General features: G+C 48.6%; 10 protein-coding genes across 12 annotated transcripts; 7 read left to right on the top strand and 3 right to left on the bottom strand.

Annotated features, from left to right (window-relative positions):
• Positions 1 to 13: 13 nt before the first annotated feature.
• On the top strand, positions 14 to 2,248 carry LOC112345388 (uncharacterized protein At4g15970-like). Its single transcript, XM_024672051.1, has 3 exons — positions 14 to 492; positions 866 to 1,225; positions 1,648 to 2,248. Exons 1-3 carry the CDS (start codon positions 277 to 279, stop codon positions 2,146 to 2,148), a joined length of 1,077 nt encoding a protein of 358 aa, XP_024527819.1. The 5' UTR covers positions 14 to 276; the 3' UTR covers positions 2,149 to 2,248.
• Positions 2,249 to 2,266: 18 nt separating this feature from the next.
• On the top strand, positions 2,267 to 8,532 carry LOC9632575 (E3 ubiquitin-protein ligase listerin). Its single transcript, XM_024672042.1, has 16 exons — positions 2,267 to 2,356; positions 2,407 to 2,506; positions 2,562 to 2,624; positions 2,692 to 2,769; positions 2,831 to 2,922; positions 2,979 to 3,081; positions 3,128 to 3,280; positions 3,331 to 3,968; positions 4,016 to 4,397; positions 4,453 to 4,919; positions 4,973 to 5,660; positions 5,714 to 6,224; positions 6,279 to 7,282; positions 7,336 to 7,779; positions 7,840 to 8,070; positions 8,143 to 8,532. The coding sequence occupies exons 1-16, from the start codon at positions 2,301 to 2,303 to the stop codon at positions 8,368 to 8,370; spliced, it is 5,238 nt and encodes a 1,745-aa protein (XP_024527810.1). The 5' UTR covers positions 2,267 to 2,300; the 3' UTR covers positions 8,371 to 8,532.
• Positions 8,533 to 8,631: 99 nt separating this feature from the next.
• LOC112345432 lies at positions 8,632 to 10,008 on the top strand. The gene is made up of 3 exons (XM_024672149.1): positions 8,632 to 9,564; positions 9,703 to 9,822; positions 9,889 to 10,008. The coding sequence occupies exons 1-3, from the start codon at positions 8,632 to 8,634 to the stop codon at positions 10,006 to 10,008; spliced, it is 1,173 nt and encodes a 390-aa protein (XP_024527917.1).
• A 188-nt stretch (positions 10,009 to 10,196) lies between these two features.
• LOC9636069 (guanine nucleotide-binding protein subunit beta-like protein) lies at positions 10,197 to 11,497 on the top strand. Its single transcript, XM_002967453.2, has 2 exons — positions 10,197 to 11,170; positions 11,256 to 11,497. The coding sequence occupies exons 1-2, from the start codon at positions 10,322 to 10,324 to the stop codon at positions 11,352 to 11,354; spliced, it is 948 nt and encodes a 315-aa protein (XP_002967499.1). The 5' UTR covers positions 10,197 to 10,321; the 3' UTR covers positions 11,355 to 11,497.
• On the bottom strand, positions 11,348 to 14,426 carry LOC9632574 (exocyst complex component EXO70A1). Its single transcript, XM_024672058.1, has 12 exons — positions 14,268 to 14,426; positions 13,719 to 13,814; positions 13,459 to 13,664; positions 13,143 to 13,403; positions 12,947 to 13,085; positions 12,682 to 12,894; positions 12,423 to 12,628; positions 12,172 to 12,372; positions 12,024 to 12,123; positions 11,863 to 11,969; positions 11,665 to 11,811; positions 11,348 to 11,609 (listed from the first exon to the last, which is right to left on the bottom strand). Exons 1-12 carry the CDS (start codon positions 14,424 to 14,426, stop codon positions 11,486 to 11,488), a joined length of 1,959 nt encoding a protein of 652 aa, XP_024527826.1. The 3' UTR covers positions 11,348 to 11,485.
• Positions 14,427 to 14,599: 173 nt separating this feature from the next.
• On the top strand, positions 14,600 to 16,402 carry LOC9632573 (universal stress protein PHOS32). Of its 2 annotated transcripts, none has more exons than XM_024672052.1 (8): positions 14,600 to 14,793; positions 14,943 to 15,058; positions 15,107 to 15,225; positions 15,281 to 15,437; positions 15,489 to 15,600; positions 15,699 to 15,799; positions 15,870 to 15,991; positions 16,237 to 16,402. In XM_024672052.1, the coding sequence occupies exons 1-8, from the start codon at positions 14,625 to 14,627 to the stop codon at positions 16,322 to 16,324; spliced, it is 984 nt and encodes a 327-aa protein (XP_024527820.1). In that variant the 5' UTR covers positions 14,600 to 14,624; the 3' UTR covers positions 16,325 to 16,402. The 2 variants fall into 2 exon arrangements, with proteins under 2 accessions (XP_024527820.1, XP_002967498.2); XM_002967452.2 differs by having other exon boundaries at positions 15,684 to 15,799.
• Positions 16,403 to 16,414: 12 nt separating this feature from the next.
• LOC112345386 (histone transcription regulator 3 homolog) lies at positions 16,415 to 18,229 on the top strand. Its single transcript, XM_024672048.1, has 2 exons — positions 16,415 to 17,032; positions 17,404 to 18,229. Exons 1-2 carry the CDS (start codon positions 16,569 to 16,571, stop codon positions 18,161 to 18,163), a joined length of 1,224 nt encoding a protein of 407 aa, XP_024527816.1. The 5' UTR covers positions 16,415 to 16,568; the 3' UTR covers positions 18,164 to 18,229.
• A 48-nt stretch (positions 18,230 to 18,277) lies between these two features.
• LOC9636068 (potassium transporter 10) lies at positions 18,278 to 21,202 on the top strand. 2 transcript variants are annotated; one of them, XM_024671818.1, is made up of 8 exons: positions 18,278 to 18,463; positions 18,528 to 18,753; positions 18,810 to 19,055; positions 19,114 to 19,139; positions 19,199 to 19,481; positions 19,533 to 19,585; positions 19,642 to 20,017; positions 20,067 to 21,202. In XM_024671818.1, exons 1-8 carry the CDS (start codon positions 18,350 to 18,352, stop codon positions 21,056 to 21,058), a joined length of 2,316 nt encoding a protein of 771 aa, XP_024527586.1. In that variant the 5' UTR covers positions 18,278 to 18,349; the 3' UTR covers positions 21,059 to 21,202. The 2 variants fall into 2 exon arrangements, with proteins under 2 accessions (XP_024527586.1, XP_024527585.1); XM_024671817.1 differs by having other exon boundaries at positions 18,279 to 18,463; positions 19,114 to 19,164; positions 19,221 to 19,481.
• Positions 21,203 to 21,409: 207 nt separating this feature from the next.
• On the bottom strand, positions 21,410 to 22,979 carry LOC9636067 (L-ascorbate peroxidase, cytosolic). The gene is made up of 9 exons (XM_002967086.2): positions 22,848 to 22,979; positions 22,705 to 22,790; positions 22,601 to 22,634; positions 22,354 to 22,528; positions 22,151 to 22,216; positions 21,941 to 22,075; positions 21,801 to 21,880; positions 21,643 to 21,745; positions 21,410 to 21,581 (listed from the first exon to the last, which is right to left on the bottom strand). The coding sequence occupies exons 2-9, from the start codon at positions 22,787 to 22,789 to the stop codon at positions 21,507 to 21,509; spliced, it is 753 nt and encodes a 250-aa protein (XP_002967132.1). The 5' UTR covers position 22,790; positions 22,848 to 22,979; the 3' UTR covers positions 21,410 to 21,506.
• Positions 22,980 to 23,065: 86 nt separating this feature from the next.
• LOC9632365 lies at positions 23,066 to 24,233 on the bottom strand. Its single transcript, XM_024672148.1, has 7 exons — positions 24,042 to 24,233; positions 23,907 to 23,987; positions 23,795 to 23,835; positions 23,657 to 23,736; positions 23,509 to 23,592; positions 23,323 to 23,431; positions 23,066 to 23,257 (listed from the first exon to the last, which is right to left on the bottom strand). Exons 1-7 carry the CDS (start codon positions 24,231 to 24,233, stop codon positions 23,119 to 23,121), a joined length of 726 nt encoding a protein of 241 aa, XP_024527916.1. The 3' UTR covers positions 23,066 to 23,118.

Here is a 24,233-nt window from a genome sequence, read left to right as displayed (position 1 = left end):
ACACGGGAAGAGAAAAAGTTTTAACTGGCGAGTGATTAGGGCATACGTGGCGTTCCACATGGACTGTGGGGTTTAGTTTATTTTGTGGGCTCATGCCGTACTATTTGGGGCATTCTTTCGTACAGCCTGTCGTTCTTAAGCTCCCATGGCGGTCCGTTTCGACTGCTGGCGAAATACCGTGGTCAAGGCCCTGGCGGAGCGATCGCGCTGGAAATGTGAGCGCCTTGCGATCCATGACAGGCGCGCGGTGAATTCTTAGAGATTTCTAGGCAGGAAATGGGCGGGCCAGGGTGCGCTAGTAGCAGCAGCAGTAGCAACGCCATCAGCAGGGCGAATTTCTGGTCAGCTTTCCTGGGAGTTCTGGCCGCGCTGGTGTGCGTGATCCTCTTCGCCGCGGTCTACATGTCCGATGATGGCAAGACGATGATGCTCCTCTCGCGCAAGACCCAGTCGTATCTCCTCTGGTATCAAGACGGCCAATCCTCCGCTCCGGTGCGCTCCTCTATCCTCTTTTTCCACTTTCCCAGGATGCTTGGCCTGCGATCGGGTGATATTTCGAGAGATTCCAGCTCCGCGGCTCCGATTTCGCTCGAAATCTTTCCTCGCTTTCTTTTCTTGGTCCCAAATTCTTCCAGGTTTCCCTCCCCCAGCTCCGAATTTCTCCTTCTTCGAGCAAATCCCCATCGATTCTTTCCTCGGCGCCTGGAAATCGAAATCGAAATCGAAATCTGGTCGAAACTTCCTTGCTCGATCGATCAATGCCGTGGTTCTTTTAAACTTCTTTGTCTTTGTGTGATACATATCTATTGGCACTATTGTGGCTTTGCGCTAACCGTGGAGATTTTTTTTCCTTCCTTTGGCGCAGGACGTGAGCACTCTAAAGGCGAGTCTCGCGGAGGTGGCCTTCCGTAACAAAACAGTAATACTCACAACTCTCAACAAATCGTGGGCTGACAACGATAGCATGATCGACGCGTTCTTCCAAAGTTTCCGGCTGGGAGATGGCACCCGCGGGCTGCTCGACCATTTGCTCATCGTCAATCTCGACCAGGCCTCTCACACTCGGTGCTTGCAGCTTCACAGGCACTGCTTCAAGCTCGCCACCGATGGCGTCGACTTTACCGGCGAGAAGGTCTTCATGAGCTCCGACTATCTCAAGATGATGTGGAGGAGAGTTGAGTTTCTACACATCGTGCTCAAGCTCGGCTACAACTTCGTTTTCACGGTATGTGTATTTTTTTTTCTTCCATTTTTTTTTAAAGCACAACTTCTCGTCGTTTGGAACTGCCTGTTTGGTTTTGACTCGGCTCTTGTTCCCTGTCACGTTCCAAAGGGTTTGTTTTCCCCGCATGCTTTGGATGCCTTGATTGATTTGTGCCGGCTTCGTCTGTCCGTTCCACATGGTTCTTAGTTAAATTTGTTGTTTGCTTTATTGTTTCCGAAGATGACGAGAAAACTATTCTTGTTTGGTCAAGGAATCCGGAGAATTGTTTTCTATCTTTCCTCCTCAAGGATTTTGTGATGGTTATACTATCCTTGTAGAATTTATGTTTTGCTTGAACTTGTATGAGAGTCGTTCTATATTTAAGTTCGTGCCACTGTCATAAGAGCTGGATCTCATAAACTAAAGCTCTTTCGTGCTTGCAGGACGCGGATATAATGTGGTTTCGCGATCCCTTCCAGCACTTTTCTCCCGAGGCCGACTTCGAGATAGCTTGCGACCGTTTCAATGGAAACCCCGAGGACCTCAGGAACGATCCCAACGGTGGCTTCATCCACGCCATCTCGAGCCCCCGGACGATCGCCCTCTACAAGCTCTGGTACGAGTCGCGACTCAAGCACCCAAACCATCACGACCAGGACGTGTTTAACGACATCAAGCACAGCCCCCAGTTCAAGGCTCTCAAGCTCAAGGTTCGCTTCCTGGATACCAGATACTTCGGCGGGTTTTGTCAGATCAGCAGGGACTTCGACGAGGTGTGCACGATTCACGCGAATTGCTGCACCAAGCTGGAGAGGAAGCTTGTGGATTTGAAGCTGGTGCTCGAGGATTGGAATCGGTACAGGAATCTATCGTCCCAGGAGAGCCGAGAAGTGAGGATGTTTTGGAGAGCTCCCAGGGAGTGCTTACATTCGTTTGGGCATTGACAAGGATCGCCAAAAAGATAGTAGTGAGGAGATTCTTTGTAATGGATTCGTTTTGTAAATGTGCCTAAGGGGAAAGGTAATAAATTATCACCCTTGTACATATAGGGAAGCTCTGTTTAAAATTCTCCTCCTATTTTAGGGTTTAAGGGGTTATGGGGAGGACGAAGGGCGATGGCGCTCGCGGCAAGGGGCGGCCGTCCAGCAGCAGGTAATGCGTCGCTCGATCGGCTGTGGATTTAATGGAATTCCTGTGCGCAGCTTGGCGGCGGCGCTGTCGCAGGGCAATGCGAGCGCTGGATTTGGAGGATATGTCGGCAGCGCGCGGATTGACGCTGGGCCGAGTGAGGAGACGTATGCGGTATGGAATGTGGTGTTATTTCGGTGTAATTGTGAGGGATTGTGTGGTGTGGTAGAGTATCGATGGAGAAACGGCTGCGAATTTGCGGAGATTGTCGAAGAAGGATCCAATAACAAAGGTACGTTGCCCTTTACGTAGTGTCTAGTTCTGATATTCCTCTTGCTTTTTTTTCCTTTTTCAAACAGATAAAAGCTCTCGCTGCTTTGACTGCATTTTTCCAGGAGCGTCCAGCCGCGGAAGTTTTACCCGTTCTACCATCGTGGGTATGCACACCATCCTTTCCTTTCTCTTTGGCAGTACATCGATTTATCTTTTTGAGTTCAGGTTTTTGAATACAAGAAGCTAGTTTTCGATAACAGTCGTCAAACTCGAGAGGCCACACACAAGGCTATGACCAGTCTTGCAACTACGGTTGGGTATGTTAACTGTTCGTTCTTGGGTCTAGAAGTTGCTTAAAGTGCTGTTTTCCCAGGCGGTCACTGGCTCCCCATTTGCGGTCCTTAATGGGAGCTTGGTGGATGTCACATTTCGATCCGTTCTTCGAGGTTTCTGACGCTGCTAAGCAAGCACTTCAGGTTGTGTATTTCATATGTTGTTGCTCCTCTCAAATCAACTGTCCAGGCTGCTTTTCCAGGTCAAAAGAAACGATTGGAAGCTCTGACGTTCTGTGCGACAGATATCCTTGTTTACATCGACGATAATCTAAAATTGACCCCGCAAACGATTTCTGATAAATCAACTCCAGCAGAAGAGTCAGCTGAGAAGTATGAACGGGTAATCTTTTTAGTGTTCGCCGTCACATTTTTCACTTTATATTATTTCAGGTTATATCTTCCACCCTCCTTTCTTTATCGGCTCTTCTCACCATTCTCTTCACTTCGGTCGAATCGGAAACCGGGGAGGAAAGAGCAACCACAAATGAAATGCTTGTGACGGCGTCAGCTAAGCTTTTCCGAGATCACAAAATGTTTCAAGGTTTGGCAAAATCTGGGAAATCTCGTACGCGTTCGGCCGTATATCAAGCTATACAGGTCTACATACAACACGTCCCGCACGTTCTCCCAAACGACAACATGGAAGTGGCTGCGAAATTTATTCTTGGGACATTTCAAGAGAAAGACGCTGGCTGCCATCAGGCTATGTGGGACTTGATACTAGTTTTCACACAACGGTTTCCTCAGACCTGGGAATCTAGTTCTATCAGGAAAATTGTGCAACAAAGGTTTTGGGCTTTTCTCCGTCATGGATGCTATGGTTCACAACAGGTTTCTTATCCATGTCTGCTGCCGCTTCTTTCACTTATTCCTCCTGCTGCACTATCTCCACCGAAAGGATATTTTGTCGACTTTTTCACTAATCTTTGGAAAGGATGTGAGGAGGCCTCTTGGACATTCGATCAGGGAATGCTCCTACTTAATTCGACCAAGGAGTGTTTTATGTGGCTATTGTCGCACGAGAAAAGGTACAAACTTTTATTAATCTTGTAGTTTTTCACTTACCATTTTACAGGTTCCTGGGTGCAGAGGATTCATCGTTGCAACCTTTTTTCACTGAAAGCGTCTTATTTGGAATCTTGTGGAAGTCTTACGTTCAGACAAACGTCCAGAGGACATCCTCTTTGCTTTTATCCGATAAGTTTATTGAAGAGATAGGGAAATGTATTGTCGACATTGTGGGTGCACTGGACAATAATTCGCTGTCTGCGTTCTGGGATTGTCTTCGGGAGGAGTGTTCGGCATTATTTCTTGCGAACAACAGCCAAGTCAATGACCGTGTGCTACGCTTTTTTCTTATTTTCGACTCGTTTTCGGACCTCGACAAGAGAAGCCAGATTTTCAACAAGGTTGTTAAGCCATTTGTTGCCGATGGCTTTGGTTTTATAAAAAACTCGGTAATGCTTCTGTTTCGGTTTGAGAATTTCACTGACTAGCCCTTACATTTTGTAGGAAAAGCCCGAGGCTGTGAATTTGTTTACGGGTTTAGTAGGGACCTATGGGTTGCATGTATTTGATTTACTCGCTTCTCAGAACTGGAAAGGCAGAGACAACACAGAGTTGACGAGCTCGGCTGTAGAAGATGTTTTTTCGTCAAAACATCTACAATACCTTTTTCGAAATGAGCTGCTTCCTTGGTCTGTGAGTGGGGAGTTCAACAAACTCAAGGTTTATGTTCTTCTGACGTTTCTTGAAGATGAGATGTTCTTCAGGGAATGGGATTACGTGCTTACGTACTTTTCAGACGTACAGGACTCTTCTCGGATCAGTATCTTGGCTAGCCTTATTAAGACGCTGCAATCACGGTGCAGCTTACAGAATGAGGCTTATAAGTTGGAGAGATGGAAGTCGCCGAAGATTGACGAAGCCGTCTTAGGCGCTATGTCCAATTTCCAGGCATCGGCATTCGAACTGATAAGGTTTTCCGTTTGTGTTTCTTTTGGCGCTTTCTGAGGCTACCTACTAAGTGCAGGACAACTCTGGAGGGAGTTCTTTGCGAAGGATGCTATTTAACGATCTTGTCAAAGGGAACTGTCATAAGAGTTATGGAAGAATTTCTAAGGAGTATGGTTCTGGCGGTTTATAAGTCTAAGAACGAAGCGGCAATTTTATTGGCTGTTTCTGTTGCCCCTTCGTCTATTGAAGAAGGGGACGGTTCTACGGAGACGCTAGAAAGAGCCAAGGCTTCTATCGATACGTTACTTGCGTGCTGGCCTTCTCTAAGATATGTGGACGGAATAAATGAGCTAGTTATCGGAGGTCTTGGGATTATTTTCTGCCTATACTGGACATACGTGCAACCGGTATTGAAGGCAGATGATGAAGATGACGACAATGAAGAAAGTCTTACGACGACTACGTCTTATACCGATGACAATCTTGCGCAGTCTTTGCTTCAAGCTCGGAAGGACATACTCACATCATGCGCTGAATTCTCGGGGAGGCGGAGCCTGTATGAGAAGCTGATGTCAGGCGTAAGAAAGACGCTTTTGGAAGACCAACCAGAGGAATTTTACAACACTGCCGCATATTGGGTGCTGGACACGCTACATTTGACATGTCGCAACTCCGAGGATAGGCAAGGTGCCTTGGATTGTTTATTAGCTTCTGCTGATTATTGGCCCTTTTGGAGTACTGGAGCTCGCAGCCATCTCTTAGAGGTAAAAGTAAGGCTGCTTTTGTTTCGTTTAACTTGTGAAACTCTCTATTGTAGGCGAAGAAACATCACAGCATTTCAGCAACAGTTCTCGAGGTTACACGCAGTTTGGGTCCAGAAACAGTTTTCTTGGGCGAGGATATCAGTTTTAGGCCATGGCTTATTGTGGAGCTCCTCTGCACATCGGATTTGCATGGCCAACCTTTTGTTTTTAATTTCTTGCAGGCTTGTGCAAGAAGCGAGGGTGGAAGTCGACACAGGCTTTTACTGGACAACGTTCTGGATACACTGTTCCCCAGCGCTGCTGAGGGAGATCCTTACTTACGTGCTCTTCTCGGTGTTTTGAGAGCACTGATTGGCCATCACGGGCCTTTCGGAAGACAAGAAAGCGAGATGTTGTTTGCAAAGTACTTATCCGGATCCTCTTCAAGTTTTCTGCCACATGTTTTGGAAGCGATGATGCCGTCCTTGATCAAACGGAAGTCCGACGATACTCTCTTTCCTAGCGAAATGGAATCGAAAATCTGCGACTGGCTGAACTTCGCCTTGGAAGTTCCAAATTTTACAGGTTCGCTCGTCACTTCAATCGTTTCATTTAACTTAACATACTTTCATGTCTTAGATAACATGCAATGGATGCAAGTGGCCGTGGCTTGTTTTCCTCTAGATTCGACAGGTGGTGTGACTGCATTACTCTCGGCCGGGAAAGCAGATATATCCGAGCAGCAAAGGAACTTGCTGTTGTCTTTATTCCGCAAGCAGTCCGGTATTTTTGTGGACTTGCCGGCAGAGGAAGCCTCGAATCCGTCGGTTCAAGTTATGCTGGCAAGGCTAATTGCTCCAGCAGTGGCGTACTGCTGGCAGAACTTCGGCCTAGAGGATTGGACCTTCATACTCAGACAGCTACGGAAGTGGATCGAGGATGCAGTCGTTCACAGTGAAGAGTATACGGAAGCGGTTGCAGCGATGATGTCCGATGATGGAGAAAGTAAAGTCGTGAAGGAGGACAACGATATGCCGGAGAAGCTTCTAGGCACGGGAGTAACTATTCTGTCACTCACTCAATCCTTGAAGAGTTTCGAGAAGGCAGCTGGATCGAGATCCTTAGAAAGCTTGGAGGAAGCACAGTGGTCCAACTTTGAGACAAGAGCAGTAGACAACGTTTTCAGAGTTTTTCTCGCGACGGGACTTGCCGAGGCACTGGCTAGTGCTAATGACGATTTAAGACAGGATATATCTTTGCAAAGGTCGCGCTGCTCGTACCTCTGGGACCGGGTTGCCGAGTTACTACTCACTGCTCCAGTGAGAGTTCGTGAAACGGCCGTTCGTGCTGCGGACTTGTGGGGACTAGGAACAGGTGGCATCAGTGCTCTCTACGCGCTCTTATTTTCTCCGCATCCTCTTCCCTCGTTACAGTGGGTTGCCTACAAGTTTCTCTCAACCGAGCCACTTCAGCACCAAGCGGTTTCTTGGAAGCCCGTGGTTTCATCTTCGACGTCGGCTGAAGATGACCCGAGCGATTCGGATTTGCAGGTCGATACGTCTTTTGATTTCATACGGCCAGAGCTCCTAACGACACTTGGTACTCCTGCGAGCAAGTTATTCGGGGGTGATACTTCTTCCCTGGTATGACTTATCTGACGTTCCAGTTTTCTATGTCTCTAATCTCGCGTTTGCAGGGACACTACTTCCTTGCCTGGTCACTCTTTCTCACGCACCTCCAAGTTCTGGGAACTTCATCGGAGGCAAGAGACCGCTTGCTTCAATATGTCAAGGATTCCGACACGCCGAGCTCATTGCTCGACTGTCTCTTTCGACATATCCCTACGAAGCGCAACGTTAAAAAGGAAGATTTGCAGCTGTCTCCGGTGGTTGAAGCAGTCAAGCGATCAGCAGGCACAGCGTCTGTTTCGTTTGCAGTGGACGGCCTCTTATGGGGTGGTGGCAACACGAACGACTTCGCAGTTATTGCCGGGGCGATCTATGGATTGATCCTGAGGGTGTTACCGGCGTGCGTCCAGACATGGTTCGCGGGGCTGCGGGAGAAAGGAGCGGTTGCTGCGATCGAAGCCTTCACGGCTGACTACTGTAGTCCTCGACTTTTAGCGGAGGAATTCAATCAGGTAAACAATGCGCTGTGTTATTTTTTAGAGCTTCTCGAGCTGGCTTTCTTTTTTCTTTAGGTGCAAGCTGCTGCCATTGCCGAAGAGAACTTTATCTTCAAGGCAAACAGGTCGCTGCGAGAGGTGACTGTGATTTACAAGAAAGAGGAGGCTGCGATGGACATGACCATCAAGTTGCCGTCTTGCTATCCGCTCAAAGCCGTGGAAGTCGATTGCGGCAAGCGCTTGGGTATAAGCGAGACACGCATGCGCAAGTGGATTCTCTCCATGGCTTCTTTCCTGAGAAACCAGGTAAGCTTGGTTTCCTTTCTTTCTTTCTTTGCTTTCTATCTTGTTACTTACTGCTTTGCGAATCATAAACAGAATGGATCTCTCTCGGAGGCTGTGTTGATATGGAAGAAGAATGTGGATCGCGAGTTTGATGGCGTGGAGGAGTGTCCGATTTGCTACAGCATCATCCACACCTCCAACCATAGCCTTCCTCGGCTCGCCTGCAAGACGTGCCGCCACAAGTTCCATGGAGCTTGTCTTTACAAGTGGTTCTCATCCTCTCACAAATCCACTTGTCCTCTATGCCAGACTCCCTTCTAAACTTCTCTTTTCTATAAAATCTTGGTAGCCAACTTAACTGGTTAGACAATCAAACTATTGTGAATTGAAGATCCAACATGTAAGAAAAAAAAAATTCTAAAACACAGTATAACTTAAGGGTAAATCACAAAAAAGGAGAAATAAGTTACTTAAGCCCACTAATTATAGACTTACTTATGATAACCCTCTAATTTCTTTGGTCCTCAAGCCTCCTTTTCTCCAGGTTCTTTTGGCCAGAGAAAAAAGTGTATCTGGGCAAAAATGTGGGAAGCTCTGAGCTGCTGCCCCGAGGAGCTGCTCGAGTCGTCCGCAAGCAATGTAGTTCCCACCACCAGTGAAATTAGAGGAGGAGGAGGAGGAGGGGGATCTCTTGCAGAAGAGAGCAGCGATGGTCATGAGCAGGAGATCTTTGATTTTAGCGGTGAGAATATAAAGGATCAGACTAGCTTGTCACACTATCTCCATATTCTTGTCAAGGATGATGATAATACATCGCAATCTCCCCCAATCCAACCAGATTTAGCACTTGAGGGATCTAGCTTCCAAACCGCCACTACCACCATCACCACCACCAATGCCACGGATAATCTTGATTGCATTAGCACTAGCATCCAGGAGTTTAAAGATCATGGCAGCAGTTCTTCTTCATCTGGGCTTCTGGAAGATCTCGCTGGTGTCACTACAATATCAATCCCATCAGCACCACTACCACCTCCTCCATCTCATGATGCACCATCTTGTGATCACGATCATGATCAAATAGTAATCATGCCCTCTAGCTATGAACCAGGAGGCGAACCAGGAGGTGAAGAGAACGATCCGATCACAGAATTCATGAGGGAATTTCCTCCGATTATGATGGAACACTCCTCAGTAATTCACCATAATTTTCCATCTCCATTAAGCTTTCATCACAATGCTCTTCCCCCTCCTCATCCCGCTATACCATTCTTGCACCGCCACCCTCATCCCTGGAACCATCAACTCTACAGGAGCTTGAGCACTGGGAATTTGCCCGTGTCACCACATTTCCCACTGGGATTTCTCTCGTCACCTATCTCCAGATCAGTGAGTTCCATTCCAGCTGCGACCTCGGCCACTGCAGCTACCGCTGCTGCTGCTGCTGCTTCCAGTCCTGGAACTCCGGACGATCCAGCAATGAAAGTTGGCCGCTACAGCCCCGAGGAGCGAAAGGTGAGGATTGATAGGTACAGGCAGAAGCGATCGGAGAGGAACTACATCAAGAAGATCAAGGTTTGGAACTTGAACTGAAGCTAGAGTTTGTGGGTTTGCACTTGTATGTTGATGGTTTGTGTCTTTGTTTACGTATAGTATGCATGTCGGAAGACTCTAGCAGACAGTCGCCCAAGGATTCGTGGGAGATTCGCAAAGAACCAGGACGCTGGGCTTCCGCAGATGAAGAGGAAGCTCGACGACGATGACGACGACGAAGTATTAATCGAAAAATTAATCTCTCTTGGTTTCGTCTGAAGTTTCTTTCGTTTGGTTGTCTTGCAGTGTGATATACTAATGGGAGATGAGGAGGATTACTTTCTGGAGAAAGATGTTGGCTCAAGTAAGATTTGTGTTCTTCTTAAACTTATAGCAGCTCAGTTTTGGCAGATAAATTTTCTGTAGAGGAGCTCTGAGGCATAAAAACTGAAAACCGGGGTGGAGGGGAATAATATAAGATAGGATTCATTCTTTTGTATAAAATATCTGAAATAATTGTTTTATAGTGAACAGAACTTGTAATAAAAAGTTGATAATGGAACTCAAATCACAATAAAATTCAGAGTATAAAAACGCAATATAATGTAGCCCTAAGATTGGGGCAATCGCGGCCGTCCATCTTAAAACCCTAAACTGAAGGAGGCTTTAGGGTTCTAGAGCCGCCTCGCTCTTCTTCACTTCGCCGCCGCGCCGCCAGGTACGCTCGCCTCCCTCCGCCATGACGGACTCTCTCGTCTCCAAGGGCCGCATGGAAGGCCACACGGACTGGGTGACCGCCATCGCCACGCCCGTGGACAACAGCGACATCATCCTCTCGGCGTCGCGCGACAAGTCGGTCCTTCTGTGGAACACGCAGCACAAGGATCTCACCGAGCAGGACTTTGGCTTGCCACAGCGCCGCCTCACGGGCCACGCCCACTTCGTCCAGGACGTGGTCATCTCCTCGGATAGCCAGTTTGCGCTCTCGGGCTCCTGGGACGGCACCCTCCGCCTCTGGGACCTGGCCAACGGCAACACCACTCGGCGCTTTGTCGGCCACACCAAGGACGTCCTCTCGGTGGCTTTCTCCGCGGATAACCGCCAGATCGTCTCGGGCTCGCGCGACAAGTCGATCAAGCTCTGGAACACGCTCGGTGAGTGCAAGTATACGATCCAGGACCAGGACTCTCATACCGGATGGGTGAGCTGCGTCCGCTTCTCGCCGGTGACTACGAATCCCATCATCGTCTCCGGCGGCTGGGACAAGATGGTGAAGGTGTGGAACCTGACGAACTGCAAGCTCCGGACCAACTTAGCCGGCCACTCCGGCTACGTGAACTCGGTCACGGTCTCGCCGGATGGGTCTCTGTGCGCTAGCGGTGGCAAGGACGGTGTTGCCATGCTGTGGGACTTGGCGGAGGGGAAGCGGCTCTACTCGCTGGACGCTGGGGATATCATCCATAGCCTGTGCTTCAGCCCCAACAGGTACTGGCTCTGCGCTGCGACCCAGCAGTGCGTGAAGATCTGGGATCTGGAGAGCAAGAACATTGTCGAGGAGATCAAGCCCGAGCAGGTGTCCAAGAAAGAGGTACGTACCAGTCATCAAAATTGGATTTTTGGTTCTTTTTCGTTTTTGTTCTTAGCGATTGTCGTGTTTGTGGTCTCTGCTGCAGCCGACTTACTGCACCACTCTGAACTGGAGTATGGATGGATCCAAGTTGTTTGCTGGTTACACGGACGGTGTCATTCGCGTTCACAGCGTCGGGCACTAGAAGCAAAACGTCGCCGCCAACTGCTGATGTAGGCTACGTAATTTTCTTGGAGTACCGATAACGGAGAGGCTTTGTACTCGTTCGTCTTTTGAATCAAAAAGCTTTTTTTTCCAAATAAAATGCCACTTACTTTAGCTTTGAAAGAGTTGAGATTTTCGAGCCTTTCCTTCGAAGAAATCTGCCAGCAATTTCTCCAAATCTTCGGGTGTGTACTTGATGTACTTGTGAGGGTTTTTTCCTCCTTCCAGCGCAGGGCTGTTTGAAAATTGTTCGTTCGAAGCTAGCAGTTTTTAAAACAGCACTTGCTCACCCATAGCGCTTCAAGAAGTTGCGATAGGCTGGGAGCAAAACCTCTGCCACGGCAAGTCGAACAGCTTCACGGAGCTCAGCGTCTGGGATGCTCCATTGTGATTGTTTTTGATGCATATCTTCAAAGAGTTGATTGAAAGTTTTAAACCTGGGAAAAAAGAAAAACAAAAACATAAGTTTTGTGAAAACGTTGCCTTGCCTTTCTTTCAAGATTGATCGAGAAACTCCACTGCCAGCTTCCGCACTAGAGGCTGGAGCGCCCAGAGACGATGAAGAGAGTCCCTGGGCAGTGAGGCATTGAAGGGCCTGTAGATGTTGCTTTAGGGAGTTATAGAGCATGTTTTATAAATTGATACAGACCTTCACCCAAGAGGTACGCTGATATGCCGACGCATGTTGCTGGACAATTCTGCGATGAATTTGAATCCACTCATCTCCCAGCAAATCTTTTGCTTCTGACCTGTGGAAATATCTTACTCCATTGTCAATTTTAAAACTGGCTGCTTACTTCTTAACCGAGCGAACAATGTAGTGGATGTTGTTCATAAGGAAAAGGGACAAGAGCGCGGGGTCCTTGTAATGTTTCGCTTTCACATCGAGATTAGTTTGCAAGGCCGCCATGATCTTAAGTGTGTTCTGTCCAATGTGAGACTCTTTCTTGTCCAAATCATCGCTTTCCTTGTAGAGCTGCCTTATAGTCTTCTGGTAACTAGGAACCATCCAAACTATGAAAAAAGGATTGGAAATACTTGAACTTACTCAAAGAGGAACTTCACGTAGTTGATAACATAGCTAGTAAGAGGATGCACTGTGCCATCTTGTACTGGTGTCTTCGTCGCATCCTTCTCCACAGCTTCGAGGAATTCATCGAACGTTTCTTGAGCAGCCAGAGATAGCTTGCTCGTCAACAGAGCTGCTGACTCTCGTAATGGGGCCGTTGCCTCTCCAGAAAAGATAATGTCGATCTGCAAAACGTAGAGTTGTGATCCCAATGCACGCAAAAATGAGATCAAGTTACCTCGGGTAAAAGGTCTCGCATTGTCTCATACATGTCAAGCAGAACAAAAAGCTTTTCGGGGGACCTCTTACTTTTGGCCACAGCCTCGCCGAAACTCGCAAGCAGGTTAAAGTTGGGTTCCAGAAGCGCAACTATGCACTCTTCTCGGTGCGGTTCAAGACGATAGAAAACCTGGTCACAAGTCTTACGTTCTGCAGCAAACAGGAGTTTGACCTGACACCAAGTTGAGCCATAAGATCGAATCCATGGCAAAGAACGAACTCACCGAGACTTTCATAGACTGAATCCAGATTCCAATTTTTGACTCTAAAACTTCCCACTGCATTTTCTGCACGTCCTCCTTGGTCATGCTCTCCACTCCAAGCTTCCTTAGGCTGTCCTCCAAGAAAGAAGATCTAACTTCCCTGGAATAATATAGAAACACTAAGTCCAAGCTTTATATGCATGGTAGCGATATGAACCTGTAAGCTTCAATGCACTGCTCGTGATGGCTCGCATTGATCATTCTTTGGGCCATATCCGCCAGCTGAGGAACGGCCTTTGGGGCAATAACGACTGGCAAAGTTAATGGAAGAGTCTCCTCCACTTTCGCTCTATCCGCACCGGAGCCTGCATGCACAACCTTCTCAATCATCAAAGTCTCACCAGACGCTCCAAACGCATTTTGCAGCCGCATGGAACTTGGAAGAGTTCTGAGCAACTCTGCTGGATCAACCGGCTTACTGCACTGGCTACTTGTCAGCTTACAAAGATCCAGTAAAATACCTGTGTACCTACCTGTGTTGTGTTAGATGCTCTCTAAATTTGTCTTCCAGTTTCGTCATGGCTTTCAGAAGGAGATTCCTTGCATGCTTGAAAGCCGCGTCGCTTGTCTGGAAACTCCGATGGAAATTGAAGAAATCGACGTTGGTCTTGAGCTGGTCAACAGCACCCAGGTATGTGGATATGTCATCTAGTGGACCCTCGACGATTTTCGGCTCAACCTGCATGGAGAAAGACGTAAGTATAATACCTCCGACCTCGACGTGAATTCTTACCTGACGAGAAACATCGAATTGAGTGAGTATTGTTTCTGCTGCATTGATGGTTTGATCGATGTTATCGTGAACGTTCCTGATAGCATGCGTTCGAACCTGTAAAAATGGACAGTTTACTAAAGAAGCACACAAGGAAAACTAAACAGGCAGAAGAACTCCAAGAAGAAGTACCAAGAAATTCTCAGCACTCAGATCTTCCTCTTCCTCCTCTTCATCACCATCCTCGAGCTCATCATCCGAAAAAAGGCCAAGACTACTCTTCCGTCTTGCCTGTTTGAGCAGTCAAGTTTTGAAAAATGGCTTCCCGTGACCAAAGATACCGGCTTTGTATCTTCGTCAAGGTCATCCAAATCATCGTCGGACAGAAAATCTATAGTGTCCCGACGCTTTCTACGGCTTGCTTGGAGACGCTCCTGTTGTAAAGAAAGAAAAAGATCTACCTTAAAATTTTCTCTTCCCCAATCTAGAATGCAAGCAATGCATCATCCAGCAACACAATCGACCGATCCGTGCAGAAATCCAGCAAAATCTTCACACCACAATCCAAACCTGAGTGGGGCGCATTGTCGTTTGTAGCGCCGAGAGCCGCTGATCGAACGATCCCAGGATGCGCAGCATTTGATCGGTGATACCCTGGCTCTTGATCAAGCTCTCGCGCACCAGCTGCGCCCTCGCAACGACCTGATTGAGATCGCCGCCGCTGCTCATGGCAAGAAATCACGCCCAAACCCTAGCGAAGAACACTGGAAAAATACCGCCCTTTTACCGTTCGTAATGGCAGGTATATTCCCGTCCTGCTCGAGGTATATGCTTTCAACGACACATGCTCGCCTCGCAACCGTGACACATGTCACTCTACGCTATGAGATCCACGCTGGAGGTGGAAATTTTAGGGTTCTTCGAGCGATGGCGAGCGGCAAGAGGAAGATCGTAGCTGCGGTGGACGATTCCGAGGTGTCGGCGTATGCTTTCACCTGGGGGCTCCAAAATTTGTTCCGTCCCGACGATCATGTTGTGGCGATCACTGTTGCGCCTTTTGTTGGGGCCGATGTTGCGACCGCGGACATGGTTGGAGGTAATGCTGTGTGTATTTGAGGGAATGTGCTTAGAGAGTGCTTGAAAGGGAATGCTAGATCCACTTTTGCTTAGATCTTCACTTGCATTGATCTCTTCTGGTTTTCTCGCTACTTACGTAATGTGTTGTTCTTTTTCTTTGCTTTGCAGAGTACACTGTTCCAATGACTCTCTCTCCAGCTGAGTCCGAGGCTGCCCAGAAGCAAGTCACGGAGAGTTCTAAGGCGCTGATTTCTAAGTATCTTAAGCAATGCGCGAATGCCAATGTGGGTTTTTTTTCGTGATTTTCGTTTCCAACCGTTTTTTTTTTCTAGATTTCTTGCGAAGGTGAGGTGGTGAAGGGAGAACCCGGGAGCTGGATTGTTGATGAAGCAAATCGGGTTAGAGCCGACATGGTTCTTGTTGGCAGCCATGCCTACGGACTTATCAAAAGGTTTCTAAAGCTTGATCTACAAAAGTAGGCCGTAACCTGCGTTTTTCTTTTGCAGGACATTGTTGGGAAGCATTAGCGACTTTGTTCTTCACAACGCGAGCTGTACTGTCGTGATTGTTCGACAGCCGCCAGAAGCTTTAAAAGAGCATGATCCTTTGTCATCGGCGGGACTGCCTAGAAAAATCGTGATTGCCGTCGACGATTCCAAAGAGGTAAGCCAAGAGCAAGTTTCGTGCTGTGCAGAAAATTAAAAACTTTTGCAGGCTGTGCAAGCGTTTTCGTGGGCCCTTGAAAACTTCTGCAGGCCATCAGACAAAGTTGTGCTATATCACGTTCACAATCCCGTCACTGTTCCTGTCACGGCTCTGGGAACTGGTAAGGCATTTCTCGTTTTAGTCTCTGTGTTCCTGGATGGAACATAGATTTAAGTCGAAAGCCAGAGCTGATCACTTTGTCAGGGGAATTCGGCGTAGAGGACGTTTATATAGCTCCTGGAAACGACGTCGAGGAGGAAGTGAAAGCGTCCAACGACAGCCAACTTCTCGTTGAGAGGTTCATGAAGGAAGTGCCAAAGGTGCCTCTCACTTTCAAGCTACAACGCGTTTTGACAAACTAAAAAATATCGTTCTTTTCCTTTCTTGTAGGAGATTTCTTGCGAGGGAATGGTTGTCACTGGCCTGACGGAGGCTAAAGTCTGCGAGGGCCTTGTCACATTGAAAGCTGACGCTGTTGTAATAGGAACTCAAGACCGGAGTGTTCTTTCCAGGCAAGTTTTTCTTCCCCTCTTTCGTGCTTTAAGATTTGAGTTTCCTGAGTTTTACTTGGAATTTCTTCCACTTTCTTATGCTTTTAAGATTCGAGTTTCTAGCTTTGTGCCGTAAGTTTGCTTGAAACTCCGTGGTGATTTCTTTGATCGAATTCGTGAATTCGCAGCGCTTACTGTGATTTTGGTGTGAGCTTGATTCATCACAAGTGACAGTGATCGATGGTTTCTTTTTTATCTCGTCACAGGACGTTTCTCGGTAGCGTCAGTGACTACCTCGCGCATCACAGTCCGTGTCCACTGGTGGTAGTAAAGAGCACAAGCAAATCGGAATAGAAAAAACAAAAGCAATAGTATTTATTGTTCTCAATGCTCACAAATGGCGCTTTTGTGACCGTTGGATTTACGGTGCCAGATGCGGTGTGTTAGAGCTTAGGGTTTGGTCCTTCCTTCGAGCATGGCGAGGAAGAAGCATGTCTTGTCAGGTGACAGGAGAAGTTCCAGGGCTCAAGGGAATGCCCCGCTCCCGGCATTGCGTCGCGCAATCGCGCTGTAGGTCTTCCATCCTAGGGTATCGTCTATGGCGATGGCGGAGATGGCGCCAGCACAGCAGCAGCAGAAGATTGGCAAGCCGCCGTCGCCATTCGCAGCTCCAATGCAGCCGAATCAGGTATCGCTCCAGAATCACCAGCTCCAGCCCCAAATCCAGAGCCAGCAGCAGCAAATTTTGAAGCACAAGCTCAAGGAGAAGAAGATTTTCGGAGGCGGCGGCCAAGGGGCGACTGCCAGTCCTTCTCCTCCACCTCCGCCTTCTTCTGCGGTTCCTGCCGCTGCTGCTCCATCTCCTCCTCCTCCTACTCCTCCGCCCGCCACTGCTGCTGCTACTGCTATTGCCGCTGCCGCCGCCACAGCTCCGCCCATGCCTGGAGGAGCCAAAGAGAAACCCGATGCCGTGGAAGTGGAAATGGCTAGACAGGATCTAATGCGTGTGTGTAACCCAGATATCCATCGGCCATTCGTGTCCCTGGAAGACGCTTGTGAAAGGTATGCTTCCTCCATTTCTCTTTCTTGTTTAGAATTTGGTTGCCTGGTAGAATTCCTGCGAATGCTTGAGTGAATTCCAAATCTTTTGTCGATGTAGCCTTTCTTGTAGTTTGAAGTAGTCACTCAAGTTCTGATTTTGTGACGCCCAATGCTAGCTTCCTCCATTTCTTTCTCTTGTCTAGAATTTGGTTATCTGGTAGAATTCCTGCGAATGTTTGGGCGAATTCCACCTTTGATGTCGACGTTTATTCGAGTCTTTTCTGTAATTTGAAGTAGTCACCCAAGTTTCTTCGTTTCCGATTTTGATGCTAGCTTGGTTTCTTTCCAAAGCTTGAATTTTTTCGTTCATCCGAGTCTCACTTTTCTTCCAGACTTCTTCCTTACCACGTCGTAGCCGAGTACGATATGGACGAAGTGGAGGACAGGGCCACCGACGGTCACGGCTCCGTCTCGAGAAGCCAGCTCTGGAACGAAACGCTGAGCTCCAAGAGCCGGGAATACTTCCTGGCGCTCCAGAAGCAAATCGCCATGTACAACATGATCGTGAGGAAGCGGTGGGAGGGAGAGATGCGAGGCGAGGAGCGGCTGCTCGTCGAGCAGCTCCTTCTCGAGGACGAGAAGCAGAGACTCTCGGAGCTGCGGAGCCAGATGGAAGCGGAGAAGGCAGCGGCGGAGGCCAAGATGAAAGAGGCGATCGCTCACGTAGAGAAGGTCCGAGCCGCCGAGGCACAGGCGCGAGAACAAGCAGCAGCCCAGCAGCAATCCAGCGGCGGCGGCACCGCCTCCAAAGACTCCTTCCAGGCGGCGGACATGAATCTCAACGTCGAGGCGAGCGATCCTCGCCAGGCCGACGACGCCATGCAATGGGTGTCGGACGAGGACGCCGAAGAGGAAGAAGGTGACGAAGATGGTGAGGGTGAAGGTGAAGGTGACGGCGAGGAGGGTGACGCTGATGACGGTGAAGGTGAGGGCGAGGGGGACGAAGAAGACGAGGGTGACGGTGACGGTGATGGTGACGGTGACGGTGACGGTGACTCTGAGGACGAGGAGGATGGAAATGCCATGCAAGGTGGGAGCTGGAGCCGTGGAGCCCAATTCGATCTAAACACGAGGAGTGGGATTTCTAGATGATAGAGAGAAAATATCGCTGTATTTTTTAACCGCTAGGATCTAACCAAAAACCCATTTTGCTCTGTCTAAAAGTAGCCTCTACGCTTGCTAGAAAGGGGAAACGCTCATCTCGCCGCGTACGCGGGATTTTAAAAAGCTCATGGATATTCTAGGGCTTTAAGGAATTTCCCCTTGTTTCTTCCAGCTATGGGGGACGAAGAGCAAGGGCGGGAGAGAGGGGGAATGTGGAGTCTTGATCAGATTGATCAGCCGCTTGGCGACGATGCGGCGCGAATCCAGAGCATGCAAGCGCCGGCAAAGGTAAAGGGATGATTGGCCTATTTTCTCCCTGTCCCATGCCTGATTCGAGCTAGAATTTCTCCAGAGGGTTTCCACCGCCGCGACGCTGCGCCTGGCGTTCCTCAGCCTTGGTGTGGTCTATGGCGACATCGGGACATCGCCGCTCTACGTCTTCTCCAATATCTTCCCGGATGGGATCCAGCACCGCGAGGACGTGCTGGGAGCGCTGTCGCTGATCGTCTACACCATCACTCTGATTGCTCTGGTCAAGTACGTTTTTATCGCGCTACGATCGGGAGACAATGGAGAAGGTATTTCTCATCGCTAGATGGTGATTTAAACTTTGTGGATTCCTTTTCTTTTCCAGGCGGGACTTTTGCCCTGTATTCTTTGATATGCAGGCATGTCAAAGTTAACACTATCTCCAACCAGCATCCCACTGATCGGGAGCTTACCACGTACAGTTTCCGGGCAGTGCCCGAGAAGTCTCATGCTCACAAAGTAAAGGTGGCTTTGGAGAAAAGCCAAACCTTGCAAAAGATCCTGCTTGTGCTAGTCCTACTCGGCACAAGCATGGTTATCGGTGATGGAATGCTATCTCCTGCTATATCAGGTTCGTCCTTTGATTTTTTTTCTGGAGGAAAACGTTGCCGATGCTCGTCATTTTGCAGTGCTTTCGTCTGTGAGAGGACTCCGAGTTGCTCATTTGTCCGTCTCTGATGGTCAGTCTTGCCGTGATGTTTTCCTTGAGTGAAGATTAATCTGAGCTTTGTTACAGATGCTATCTTGGTTCTGGCATTGGTGATTTTAGTTGGGCTCTTTTGCATGCAACGCATTGGAACTGCCAGAGTTGGATTCATGTTTGCTCCAATTATCTTCGTCTGGTTTCTTGCGATTGGTGCGCTTGGAGTTTACAACATCGTTGTTCATGATCCATCTATATTCAAGGCCCTCAACCCGCACTACATCATTCGCTATTTCGGAAGGCAGAAGACCAGAGGCTGGGAGTCACTTGGAGGAGTTTTTCTGGCTATAACAGGTCTGCTGACACATCTTTCTCAAAATCTTGGCATCTAAACATTTATGACAGGTGCCGAAGCTTTGTTTGCTGACCTTGGCCACTTCTCAGCTTCCTCGATCCAAGTAAGTGTCCTGGATCGTTATATTGTTTTTTTGGTTTTAATTCTTGATTTATGCAGCTGGCTTTTACTGGAATGGTGTTCCCTTGTCTATTAGCAGCATACATGGGACAAGCTGCATATCTCATGAAGCTACCCGACGACGTGAACGACGCTTTCTACAAGTCTATACCGAAAACACCAGCAGTTTACTGGCCTGTGTTTGTAATCGCAACGGCGTCTGCAGTCATTGCGAGCCAAGCAACGATCTCTGCAACTTTTTCCATCATAAAGCAAGCCGTGGCTTTGGGTTGCTTCCCGCGGGTCAAGATTGTTCACACTTCGTACAAGTACCTCGGCCAGGTCTATATTCCCGAAGTCAACTGGTTGCTTATGGTTGCGTGCCTGGTGATAACCGCTGGGTTTAGAGAAACAATGCAGATAGCAAATGCTTATGGTAAGCTCACTTCAAATGCTTTGGATAATATGCTGATATATTTTTACAGGGATTGCTGTTGTGGGAGTGATGCTTGTCACCACTCTACTAATGGCTCTCGTCATGCTCATCATCTGGCAAAGAAACCTGTTGCTGGTTCTGGCATTTCTCGTGGTGTTTGGCTCCCTCGAGTCCACTTACATCTCAGCTGTTCTCGTCAAGGTGGAGAAGGGAGGCTGGGTACCTCTGGCAATTGGAGCCTTTCTGCTCATTGTCATGTACACATGGCACTATGGAACCACTGAACGGCACAGCTTCGAACTCCAGAACAAAGTTTCTCTCGGTTGGATCCTTCGGCTTGGCCCGGGGCTCGGCATGGTCCGACTTCCAGGAATCGGTCTCTTTTACACGGAGCTCGCTCACGGGGTACCTTCCATTTTCTCTCATTTTCTCACGCACTTCCCAGCGATCCACTCAATTCTCATGTTCGTCTGCGTCAAGTATCTCCCAGTCAGCACGGTCCCGAAAGCCGAGCGGTTCCACATTCGGAGAATAGGCCCCAGGGAGTTTCGGATGTACCGCTGCGCAGTGCGATATGGCTACAAGGACCTCCACAAAAAGGACGACGAGTTCGACGAGCTCCTCTTCCAGGCGCTCCGCTCCTTTGTCCGCTACGAGTCCATGGTGGGAAGTGTGGAAAACTCCGACGACAGCATCGAGAGCTCCCGGGTGGTATCAGCGGAGCCGACGAGATCAAACATCGACTCGGTTATGATCAGCACAGCAGGCTCGCTGGACGAGATCCATCGCCGATCATCGGTTTGCTCCTCCAGGGGTGACGAGGAAGACGAGGGCGATTTTCTAGGCAGGGCCAGGCAAGATGGGATCGTGCATATCATGGGAAACACCGTGATGAAGGCCCGCGAAGCGTCGAGCTTTTGGAAGAGAGTTGCCATAAACTTTGGCTACAGCTTCCTCCGGAGGATTTGTAGAGGCAGCAGCGTCGTTTATCACATCCCTCACGAGAGCTTGCTTCACGTTGGAGTGGTATATGATGTTTAGCTCAATCTTAGCAACAATCCTTGGAGGCAACTGTAAATTTTATCCAAACAGCTCGGATGGATCTCAAAAGAGCCTCCTCGTTCACGAATGTTCTTCACGAAGATTTGCTTGCACGTTTTAATTCTAGATTTTAGATTCATTCAAGGTCGTGAGCCCCAAGATTTATTTCACAACTGCCACCATCCTCGTCGTCGCATGGGATTTCATCCTCGTCCATGCCTCGAGAACATAGTCATTCAAGGTCGGGAACATGAACCAGTGCGTCATCTTGCGGGTTTCATTGGCTGGGTCCTTGTCATCGGCCGGAAACAAGCTCTCGTGTTATTAGGGTTTTAGGGTTCTTGGAATGTGTGCCAGCTGACTTAACAATACATTTGCTATTAATGTTTTTTCCACAAAATCCAAAAAGAAGTAAGGCTTGCTCGGAGGTTATTTACGCCCTTTGCTTTTACTCCTCGGCGAATCCAAGCTCCGAGAGCTTGAGGTGGGCTTCGGTGTAGTCCTTGAAGAACGCCTCCTCGTCCTGTTCCAAGTGAGATTTATCTCTTGATCACGCAGAGTTCTAAGCGGAGATTTCTCTTTACCTTGGCGTAGAGCTCCACGAGCGGGCGGAATGAGGGATCCTCCACGAGAACTTTGTCGGTTGGGAGAGTGAGGATGCCTTCCTGCTCACCGCTCAGCAGTATCCTGGAGCAAACACGATTAGATCGGAAAGAAAGAAAAGTGAAATCGATCGACTTACGTGAAGTAGGAGTTGTCAAACTGGAGAGGGTTGTGCGTCCATGGGCCCTCAAACCCGGATCGTTCCTTGTGTGCTCTTCCCTGGACAAACACACCGAAGTTTCGTAAGATTTTTTTTTCTCTGAGACTGATACAGCTTACCAGAGTGTGACCGCCAGAAAGAGCCACGATGTCCTTGTCCGTGAGACCCATATGCTTCACAAACACGTCTCTGAGATGATCCGCGCCCTTGGTAGCATCTGGAAGCCGTCCCTCCATTGGGCATGTTGGCTTGTCCTGTATCCATCCAAGGCATTCTTTTGTTACATCATTCCACGAGAAACCAATTGAAAATCGAATATCAAAACTCACCACTCTCCCGGGATGGAATGGAATCTCGGGGCCACCAGTGACTTCCACAGCAACGACTCCCGCAAGCTGTAAAAAAATAATCTATAAGAACCAAGTCTTATCGAAATGGCACTAATTCCAGACACTATCGTTCGAGGTAGCTAGCGTCACAGCACTAAAGGGAAAAACCAAACGAAGGAAAGCAAACAAAGACGAGTCTTTACCTGATAGAAGTCGCCATAGCTCAAGATGGGGAACTGGTCCTTGATTGGCTGTAGCAGCTTCACGGCGATGTCGAGACCATTGTTCGCGGTATGGCCAAGCTCCTCAGCGAGCTTCATGGTGCCAAAAGGACCACCGGTCTTGGACTGGCAATCGTAAGTTCCCGCCGAGTGCCATCTATTCCACAACGCGAGCCGTGAGCTTTACAAGAAGAGGCGAAACCAAAGAAAAAGAGGACAAGAGACTTACGCAAGGCGGAGAATCAATGGCGCACAGTTCTTCTCTGCGAGAAAATATTGGAAACAAAGGGTCAGAAAGACTAGAAATTTCAAGCTTCGATCCGCCGATCTTGCCTGCGATGAAGCCGCGGAGCTTCCTCTTGGCCTTCTCCACGGCGGCCTTGTACTCCTCGCTCACGGCCGGGTAAGATTTTCCCATCCTACTCCAAGGAGCGGCGTCAGAGGGATGGAATCGCGAAGCGCAAGCGCTGATTTACCTGATTCACGATCCCGATCGAAGAATGCGCCTTCTCTCCTCGCCCTTCCCTCGAAGACGCAGCAGCAACACAAAAGGAGTGTGAGGGCCACGAGCCTCTTTTAAAGCATCCCAGCCGTCCCGACAGATTAGATCCAACGGTGGAGAGCTATATTTACGACACCGCCCCTCAGCCGTCCGATTTGACCAATCGGACGGCTGCCTCTAGAAACATCTACCTTACCCTAATGCCGAACAAATTAGAATATTCCTCAGCGAAATAGAAATTATTTTTAATAGTAATCTACCATTTTGTCACTACGCTTTGGTTTTCTTTTGGGGCCCCTGTATCTTCCATTTTCATAAGCGGCGCGCGCGATCAGGCCTTGGATCGTCGTGAAATCCTCGGAGTTGTAAGGATCGATCGAAGCTCTAGCAAAACCACACACGATTCAAGAACCCACGAAGTAAAACGCGTGAAGAGTTTAATGTTTTACCTGTGAAGCAAGTCTCGCAGGACTTTCCCTTGTTCTTCGGTTACGTAGTGGATGCAATTTCTCGGGCACTGGCCGACGGCTAGCTGCACAGAGTAGTCGCCACTTCTTCCTGGATTTTCACACAGATGGGATTCGACCAGGCTAAGTAGCTCGTTTTAAGTTATGCCGAAGCAAAGAAAGGATTACCTTGAACAACAGCTTGAGCTCGTCCAGTTTCTGGATTGTATCTAAACACTGATGGAGCTCGTTCCACGCAAGAGTAAGGACAGGCTGATTTTTCAAAGGAAAACAACGAAGTTAAGATCAATCACACGAAAGAGGAAAGCTTGCGAACCTTTTCCAATGCAGAGAAGCTCATTCACAAAGATATCATTCGCTTCTCCTTCCGGCTCTTGGAAAGGATCGAGAGATCTCCTGCATTGATCAATCGAAATGTAGCAAAGAACGAGGAGAGAAAAGAAGAACCACGAACCTCTTTTGTCCAATGCTTGGTTTAGTCTCCAGCGAGAGCTCCTGCAAAGAATTTCTAACCGAGGTTCTATCACAAAAACTCTTTCCAACGAGTGAACAAAAGATGTGCTCACCTCGTAAGCCCGAATCAGGCACTGTGTGATGGCCTCCGGATCCTCGGCGCCCCGATACACATCCGGGTGGTACTCCTTCACCTGGAAATCCGCGAAATCCATCACACAAAACCCTAGAGCCTCTCTCTCACAAACCTTGGATCGAAATGCCGCCTTGACATCGTCCAAGCCAAATCCTCGCGCTGCCGAGAGCCCCAAGATCTCGTGTGGCGCCGCGCTCCTCATCCACGATAGAAGACCGGATTTTCCATCCCTAGAAGCCGCGCAGCGCACTAGAGAGCCTCGTCTAGCCCACGCATTGCCGCCATAGCAAAGAGAAATCTCCAT

This window comes from Selaginella moellendorffii, unplaced genomic scaffold, assembly GCF_000143415.4.
Source record: "Selaginella moellendorffii unplaced genomic scaffold, v1.0 SELMOscaffold_8, whole genome shotgun sequence".
In the NCBI taxonomy this organism is placed as follows: domain Eukaryota; kingdom Viridiplantae; phylum Streptophyta; class Lycopodiopsida; order Selaginellales; family Selaginellaceae; genus Selaginella; species Selaginella moellendorffii.
The sequence above is the reverse complement of the archived record's forward strand: the minus strand, read 5'-3'. Positions and strand labels throughout refer to the sequence as shown.

Coding starts and splice junctions, on each gene's coding strand:
- LOC112345388 (XM_024672051.1), top strand. CDS start 277: ATGGGCGGGCCAGGGTGCGCTAGTAGCAGCAGCAGTAGCAACGCCATC. Junction 493..865: donor ACGGCCAATCCTCCGCTCCG/GTGCGCTCCTCT, acceptor CCTTTGGCGCAG/GACGTGAGCACTCTAAAGGC. Junction 1,226..1,647: donor GCTACAACTTCGTTTTCACG/GTATGTGTATTT, acceptor TCGTGCTTGCAG/GACGCGGATATAATGTGGTT.
- LOC9632575 (XM_024672042.1), top strand. CDS start 2,301: ATGGGGAGGACGAAGGGCGATGGCGCTCGCGGCAAGGGGCGGCCGTCC. Junction 2,770..2,830: donor TACCCGTTCTACCATCGTGG/GTATGCACACCA, acceptor TTTTGAGTTCAG/GTTTTTGAATACAAGAAGCT. Junction 3,281..3,330: donor CAGCTGAGAAGTATGAACGG/GTAATCTTTTTA, acceptor ATATTATTTCAG/GTTATATCTTCCACCCTCCT.
- LOC112345432 (XM_024672149.1), top strand. CDS start 8,632: ATGTGGGAAGCTCTGAGCTGCTGCCCCGAGGAGCTGCTCGAGTCGTCC. Junction 9,565..9,702: donor ACAGCCCCGAGGAGCGAAAG/GTGAGGATTGAT, acceptor GTTTACGTATAG/TATGCATGTCGGAAGACTCT. Junction 9,823..9,888: donor ACGACGATGACGACGACGAA/GTATTAATCGAA, acceptor GTTGTCTTGCAG/TGTGATATACTAATGGGAGA.
- LOC9636069 (XM_002967453.2), top strand. CDS start 10,322: ATGACGGACTCTCTCGTCTCCAAGGGCCGCATGGAAGGCCACACGGAC. Junction 11,171..11,255: donor AGCAGGTGTCCAAGAAAGAG/GTACGTACCAGT, acceptor TCTCTGCTGCAG/CCGACTTACTGCACCACTCT.
- LOC9632574 (XM_024672058.1), bottom strand. CDS start 14,426: ATGAGCAGCGGCGGCGATCTCAATCAGGTCGTTGCGAGGGCGCAGCTG. Junction 13,404..13,458: donor GAGCATCTAACACAACACAG/GTAGGTACACAG, acceptor TAGCCAGTGCAG/TAAGCCGGTTGATCCAGCAG. Junction 12,629..12,681: donor TGCGAGACCTTTTACCCGAG/GTAACTTGATCT, acceptor TACGTTTTGCAG/ATCGACATTATCTTTTCTGG.
- LOC9632573 (XM_002967452.2), top strand. CDS start 14,625: ATGGCGAGCGGCAAGAGGAAGATCGTAGCTGCGGTGGACGATTCCGAG. Junction 15,226..15,280: donor GCCTACGGACTTATCAAAAG/GTTTCTAAAGCT, acceptor TTTCTTTTGCAG/GACATTGTTGGGAAGCATTA. Junction 15,601..15,683: donor TGTCACGGCTCTGGGAACTG/GTAAGGCATTTC, acceptor TCACTTTGTCAG/GGGAATTCGGCGTAGAGGAC.
- LOC112345386 (XM_024672048.1), top strand. CDS start 16,569: ATGGCGATGGCGGAGATGGCGCCAGCACAGCAGCAGCAGAAGATTGGC. Junction 17,033..17,403: donor CTGGAAGACGCTTGTGAAAG/GTATGCTTCCTC, acceptor CTTTTCTTCCAG/ACTTCTTCCTTACCACGTCG.
- LOC9636068 (XM_024671817.1), top strand. CDS start 18,350: ATGGGGGACGAAGAGCAAGGGCGGGAGAGAGGGGGAATGTGGAGTCTT. Junction 19,482..19,532: donor AGTTTTTCTGGCTATAACAG/GTCTGCTGACAC, acceptor CATTTATGACAG/GTGCCGAAGCTTTGTTTGCT. Junction 20,018..20,066: donor GCAGATAGCAAATGCTTATG/GTAAGCTCACTT, acceptor ATATTTTTACAG/GGATTGCTGTTGTGGGAGTG.
- LOC9636067 (XM_002967086.2), bottom strand. CDS start 22,789: ATGGGAAAATCTTACCCGGCCGTGAGCGAGGAGTACAAGGCCGCCGTG. Junction 22,217..22,353: donor GCTATGGCGACTTCTATCAG/GTAAAGACTCGT, acceptor ATTTTTTTACAG/CTTGCGGGAGTCGTTGCTGT. Junction 21,881..21,940: donor TTTCTGGCGGTCACACTCTG/GTAAGCTGTATC, acceptor GTGTTTGTCCAG/GGAAGAGCACACAAGGAACG.
- LOC9632365 (XM_024672148.1), bottom strand. CDS start 24,233: ATGGAGATTTCTCTTTGCTATGGCGGCAATGCGTGGGCTAGACGAGGC. Junction 23,988..24,041: donor AGGCGGCATTTCGATCCAAG/GTTTGTGAGAGA, acceptor GCGGATTTCCAG/GTGAAGGAGTACCACCCGGA. Junction 23,737..23,794: donor CCAAGCATTGGACAAAAGAG/GTTCGTGGTTCT, acceptor TGATCAATGCAG/GAGATCTCTCGATCCTTTCC.